Consider the following 6,966-nt stretch of genomic DNA (forward strand, 5'->3'; position numbering starts at 1 on the left):
AAAAAAAAAACTGACAACAATATACCTAAAGTTCTAACCCACCAAAAAACACATTAAACATCAAGGAACAAAATCACTTAAAGAAAAACAAGAAACATGTCCACTGAAATCTAGCATCTACACATATCTTGTAAACACAAAGCACAAAGCAAATTCAAAAATCATCTTTGAGCTGATCAACCATGGTCAGGCATCCATTACCTGGCAAAAAGAGAAGAATTGGAGAATCCTTCAAAGGGCGTCCACAAGAAATGGGGCAAAACCACCGTGGCGGCCCGCCATCATGCTTAACAATGTCTTTGGCCATATCAAAGAAATCTCTGACGTCTCAGTCCCATATCCATCATTCCACAAAGGCTTCAAAGTTTCCAAAGCTTCATCCTTTACTCTCCTCTTCTCCTCAACTTTAGGCCTTAAATGCCCATTTCCTTGACCAATTGAAGTCCCACCTTTCCCTCTCTCCCCACCTATAGAAGTTCCATTCACCACAACTGAGTCTGAGGATAACACTTTAGCATCAGCATCACCTAAACTCCTCACTTGCACTCTACTCCCATACTTATTCTCAGAATTCGACACAAAAAAGGGCAATACCCGGAAACCTATAACTGATGCCATGGCCTCTAAATGCAGTGGCAGACTCTTTTTCAAGACTCACAAATTGAAAAACTTACCAACTCTTTTCCAAGAACACACTCTTGAGTAAAGCTTAAATAAACTACAATTTTTTCAGTTAGAAAGTTCCATAAACCCCTCTAACTGAATCACTCACACCAATTATGTTTAGCACAGACTATAACAAACTGAAAAAAAAAAATGGTTTTTTATATAAAGCTATCTTAATTTTTAAAGCAAACCCAGAAATCAAAATGTACTAAATAAGCTCCAGCTCATGCATTGCTCCAGTTCTTTACTTCCTACCCAACATGAGAAACAAATATGGAAAACAAAGTAAATGTGGAAGTAGAACATTAAACGTGAATAACGGGCAAGAAGAGACTTATGTAATAAGTTAAAATGTAACTATAAAACGACAGTAAAATATGAAAAGGACAGCACTGATTTAGTTCTGGAACAACTATTTCTTGTAATTTGGCTTCATTCTGAATTACCTCATGTGAGTGGGGGAATGGGCAAAGTAACAAACCTCTTTTTCAAGGTTCACCAATTTTGCGTTTTTTAACCCTCTGTAATGTTTGGGCGGGGGAGGAGGCTGCGGGGCATCATCCTTAGGCTCATCGTCATGCTGCAAAGACATTAGATGGATTGTACAATCAATATTCAGTGTAATTGTAAATAATAAAGTGAATTGCAAAATAGGCATATACAAGATAATTAATGTTATCATACCATAGAGCTATGTTTGTGTCCTATTTTATGTCCACCTGTCCCACAAGTGGGAGCTCTTCTAGCACGTTGCGGTCTACCTCGTGGGGTGAAGGCTGAGGAGGGGGATTCTCGTCCGTACATCAGTATCTGGCTGTGGAGTGTCAGTCCCAACCGAAGGTCCTACAGGGTCGGATGAGGATGAGGTAGGTGGGTAATGATGCTCTGTGTACAGGCCAGGAGTGGGGATCATTGTCATAGGTTCAGTATGGGGTGGGTCTATGGGCAAAGTGGGTGTACTAGAGCTGGTGGGTGGGTGTAAGGGTGTCTCGGGGTGCAATGGAGGGGTCAACTGAGAATGGATATCAAGATCGAAACTGGGCTGTGAAGGTGGGGTGGGTGAAGGGACCTCGGGCTGAGGAGATGCATCTACCATGGGTGGAGTGACCTCGGACTGAGGAGATGCATTTGGGATGGTGGAAGGACCTCGGTCTGGGGAGATACATCTACAATGGGTGGAGGGACCTCAGATTGAGGAGATACATCTGGGATGGGTGGAGGGACCTCAGGGTGGGGAGATGCGTGCAGGATGGGTGCAGGTATGAAGGGATTAATTACAACCCGAGGGGTTGTTGCACGCCGACCATGGCCTGTAGCTGAACTTGTGCTTGGGCTTGCTATAGCAGCCCCACCACGGCCTCTAACTGCACTTGGGCTTGGGCTTGCTGGAGCAGGCCGACCACGGCCCTTGTTGTGCTTGTGCTTGGGCTTGCTGTAACAAGCCGACCACGGCCCCTACCTACGCTTGTGCTTGGGCTGACAATATCACGCCGAGCACGGGTCGGTGTAGTTACGGGTGCTGCACTTGTGCTTGGGGCTGCAGTAGTTGCTGGCCCAGTGGCTGCAGGATCACCACCAAGCCCAACCACAGTATATAGGATGCGCCGGATGTGGTTGTGTTCTCGGCTGCCTACCGGAACCCAATTCAACAACGCTAAATGACTTTCAATCTGAAACAGAGAAAGAACCAGTACAATCAAAATTTTCCACATTTATGTAACAATTACAAAATGCATAATATAGAATGTACTAATCTACTTAAATACTCATCTAAACTAAGAACTGAAAGTTTTATTACGATACTATATGCAACAAAAACTCTTTTTAATTGGATGTCAGTCAGATCAAACCAAATTTGTTCAAAGAAGAAATCAATTGATCCTACGTTCGTACATGTACTAAAGAAAAAACAAAGCAAGCTAGGAAATATAATTAGAACACATTACCAGCTGATGTAATTTAGCGCTGTTGCGGTCGACATACTTTAGAGTGACCAGATCGTACCATTGGTAATAGGCATGATTGCGGGCCATCTCACCAGTCTGAGGAGGTGCATTGCAAAGTCGTTGTTCTCGACTATTCCATGAAATGATATACGGTTCATGCTCTTGCCTCCAATTCTTGTCCACCTTCCCACGCAAGTCTATTCTGTGCAGCCTTTCATCATACACAACACCGTTAGGCCGCTCTTGCGCCAACCCAAACTGTCGAAGGACACGATCCGGGTGGTGCATCTCCACTATGCAATAACACACAAGCGGCACCCTTGCTGTCCACGTACCCCTCCCTGCAACGCAGAAGTCAGGAAGGTGGGCGAAGTGTGCCTCGTATGGCTGCCACACAATCTACAATAGAAACAAAAAACAATTATCATAGCATCTTCAAATGTGAAACAAGAGAGAATATATAGATACAAGGAAAAACAAAAATTAAAACGAAAATATGTTAAAGTATGAAGCAATCGTATTCTTAAGGAAAATTAACATAACCAAACAAAATTTTTGAATATTATTACCTGGTTCGGCTGCATTGTAACTAATTGCTCACGATAGACGACTAAGGCCATCCCGGATGGCCTACTCTTCGAGCCTGGCACACGCACCCACCTACAGTTACGAGCGAATAACATAAGATAAGTAGCTACTTAGTTACTAAGAAGAGTACATTGCATAACACACTAAATATCAAAAAAATACTTACTTAACGGCAAGTGGAGCATACGGCCACGGGCCATAATCACATCCAGGAGCAGGCTCTATCCTCGGGCACAAGAATGGCAACCTTGCCCATGCCCAATACTGGATCAAGGTGCACGCCCCACCAATCTGCGATGCCCCTTTCTCACTTGCCGACACAACTCTCGATACAACCAGGCCAAGCAACCACTGCCCCAACTATACTGTGGCGGATCACGCAAGTTCCGCAGTTGCTCCAAACACATCAGATGCACCCTATCTCCCGACTTGTCCATAAAAAGCTTATCCCCTAGTAGCGCTAAAATATAACACCGGGCATACTTGTGTATCTGAATCTCCGTTGCGTCATGAGGCAATGGCGCTGCAATGGCCTCAAGAAGGCGGCTGATAAGAAGTCTTTGCCCCACCAAAGTTTTGTTGTCATCCGCCGGAGTAAAACCAAGCAACCCATGCAAAGAGTCCTCCAAGTTCCATCTAACACATTAGTCGGCCCAACCAATACCTCACCGTCTATAGGAAGTCTGAAAATGACCTCCACATCTTGTAGGGTGATCGACATCTCACCATGTGGAAGATGGAACGTATGAGTCTCTGGTCGCCATCGCTCAACTAGGGCCGTTATAAGACAGTTATCTATCTCTCTAGAAGGGGCCCTAAACAATCCTTCAAGTCTCAGCAACTTGATAATGTCAATCACCCGATTATCTCGCATTTGAATGTTTGCCATCTCCTTAGTGCGACCACGGCACGTCAGTGGGCCTGAGTCCTGCAAAATCAATAAAAATTATAGCAGTTATTAGAACTACAAATACAATTTTGAAAGAACTTGCTAACTAAAAGTCAAAAATAACGTAAAAATTAAAGCAGTTGTTAAAACTAGATATTTCACCTCGCCATTCCAAATGGCATGTGATCGATGATGTTGCTGTCGCATCAACAATGACGCATCACTAGGACCAGGCTGCAAGATCCGTGACCCGTCATCAATCCGAGGCTCCATACTGCAAAGAGTGCTATAGTGTGAGGGCAAAGGAAGGGGCAAAGAAAATAATAGATATAATTCATCTAAAATTGACGCATGTATAGATTCAATAGGGTCACTAGCTTATTCAATTGAGCATGACAAAGATCCACAAAGAGAGATTAAGTTCTTCAATGATTTAAACCAACTTGACAAGCTTAAACTTCTAGCCGGAGAACATCTTACTATTCCAATGCATAATATGAATAAAACTATAAACCAGCCATTTCACCACAAATCACGCACACATACAAGATGAATTGTTCACAAAGTGAAAACCCAAATAATAAAATCGCTCTAGAGCCTAGCTTAATTCACCCATCTATTATGAAGATAGTTGCAATATAATACAACTTACAAAACCTCCAATATATGTAATTGAACTTGTATATTATGAGCCCAAGCCCCCCACTCCTACTGCAAAAAGTTGAACTAGTCACTCTCTCTTCACAGAGAACCAATGTCGCAAATCAATCGCCAACTACAAAGCTATCTCTTTGTTACTCCAAGAGTACTTGAACATATGTGATTGTTTTTGTGAAATGTAAACGAATATTCATAATAGCAATATGTAATGGTCCTTATAAAAAAAAATTTGACTCTTTGTTCATAAGTTATGCAAAGTTCTCCGAGCATAATGGAACTTTTATTTCTATGGCCTTAGTTACAATTATACTCCTAAGTCAGGACTTGGTATTATCAACATTACTCAAATTCTTTGTCTTCCTAAGGAATTCAAGACATTATAAAATATCCTCTCATTTCACCTTTTTCTTATTCCTATATGGCCATCCAACAACACACATAGCAAGGAATACCCATTCAGCTTTTTATCACTACAGAAAATTAAAATTTGAATTTTTATTAAAAGCCCAAAAACACAATCTTGATTATTGAACTTGCTAACAAAATAAAGAAAACTCCTTAATCCATTTATTCTCAATCCCACCAAAACGAAATTCTGATTTCAATGACATCTATGTCTACAAATATAAAGCAATTTCAAACAAAACCCAAATGGGCATGTATCAAAAGCAACTGAAAACCCAAGCAAATCCACAACCCAGAAACAAAAACAACAGCAGCAACAATGTGTAACCCACCATGCAAAAAGCCCAAATATTCCCATAAAATTAATTCCGCAACAGAGGAACGGAGAACTTTTACCTAGCAAGCGAGCTGAAGAACGAACAAAGGAAGAACGAAGAAAGCGAGCTGAACGAAAACAACAAACAACGCAGAAGAGAGCCCGCGGAGGCTGAGAGCACAGGGTGATTTGGGACTACGAGTGAGTGAGTTTGAAATTTTCGAGTGAGAGAGTGGAGTCTGAGAGAGTGGAGTCCGAGAGATTTTGAAATTTTAGAGCGAGAGACTGGAGAGTGAGTCTGAGAGAGTGAGAGTGCCGTTTTAAGAAATTAAAAAGTTTGTAAATTTCAAACAGAAAGCGAGTTTTAAAAACTCGAGAGCCATAAAGCGAGTTTTTAAAACTCGCTATCACGTGCTATGCACGTGGAAAAATTTTAAACAGAAAGCGAGTTTTAAAAACTTGAGAGCTATAAAGCGAGTTTTTGAAACTCGCTATCCACGTGCTATGCACGTGGAAAAATTTTAAACAGAAAGCGAGTTTTAAAAACTCGAGAGCCATAAAGCGAGTTTTTGAAACTCGCTATCCACGTGCTATCCACGTGGAAAACTTTGTCCAGTCAGTAATTGAAAAATAACAAAAACGAGTTTTCAAAACTCGAGATCTAAATCAAATCTCGAGTTTTATAAACTCGAGATGCTAGTATTACATATTCTTTCGTAATTGGCCAACTAACAAAATAATTACCGTATTACAGTTATTTAGAAACAGTGTCCCGAAGAATGGTTCAGAAAAGAGGGTTAGGTGTGCGTGTGCTGATGAGAAAAAATAGTGGGAAATGAGAGCAGGGTTGGAAATTTCTTTTAGCTGTTCAAACTGTAAAACGTGTACGGCTGTAATTTTTTTTTTAAATGACTGACATGCTGAACAAAAGAAGGAACAAAAGTGCTTTTATTTAAAACTCACTATTTGACTAATGAAAAGTTTTTGTGGGCTTTCATGTATCATACAAGAGATTAAATTCTATAAAGGCATGGTGTAAAATTTATGTTTTATTCCTTCAATTTCAATATGCCACATCATCTTATTACATATTTAAGAATAAACACAATTACACTCAATCAATTCTAATACCCATATATAAATCCAACCAAATTGAAAATCTATCGAAATGTTATTAGGTGTGGTAGGATATATTGAATTTTAATAAATTTTAAGTAAAATGCTGATATGACAATCACTTATTAAATAGTATAAAATATAAATTTTACACCCCATTCATATAAAATTTAATCTCATGACACAAATACTAGACTCAAATAACACCACACCACACGGCAAGGCATCTTACAATCGCAACACGCTAACTTTTACAGGACACACACCAACTATTTGACATGACACTAGGATTTTCTTGCTTTATTTCAGTTTTCAATCTACACCCTTCACGGTAAAATTCGTTTATTTTGTTAAAATTAAAAAAAAAAAAATTACTGAAA

At 40.3% G+C, this 6,966-nt stretch overlaps 1 protein-coding gene and 1 long non-coding RNA gene across 2 annotated transcripts; both read right to left on the bottom strand.

The window, feature by feature from the left end:
* Positions 1-2,003: 2,003 nt before the first annotated feature.
* On the bottom strand, positions 2,004-3,800 carry LOC136064923 (serine/threonine-protein phosphatase 7 long form homolog). The gene is made up of 4 exons (XM_065767390.1): positions 3,367-3,800; positions 3,182-3,272; positions 2,613-3,011; positions 2,004-2,336 (listed from the first exon to the last, which is right to left on the bottom strand). The coding sequence occupies exons 2-4, from the start codon at positions 3,230-3,232 to the stop codon at positions 2,004-2,006; spliced, it is 783 nt and encodes a 260-aa protein (XP_065623462.1). The 5' UTR covers positions 3,233-3,272; positions 3,367-3,800.
* A 30-nt stretch (positions 3,801-3,830) lies between these two features.
* On the bottom strand, positions 3,831-5,704 carry LOC136064929 (uncharacterized). Its single transcript, XR_010626582.1, has 3 exons — positions 5,551-5,704; positions 4,252-4,363; positions 3,831-4,128 (listed from the first exon to the last, which is right to left on the bottom strand). It is a non-coding gene; the product is annotated as an uncharacterized LOC136064929 (long non-coding RNA).
* Between the last annotated feature and the right edge of the window lie 1,262 nt (positions 5,705-6,966).

The sequence above is a fragment of the Quercus suber genome, unplaced genomic scaffold (genome assembly GCF_002906115.3).
Source record: "Quercus suber isolate HL8 unplaced genomic scaffold, Cork oak 2.0 scaffold_800, whole genome shotgun sequence".
Classification (NCBI taxonomy): domain Eukaryota; kingdom Viridiplantae; phylum Streptophyta; class Magnoliopsida; order Fagales; family Fagaceae; genus Quercus; species Quercus suber.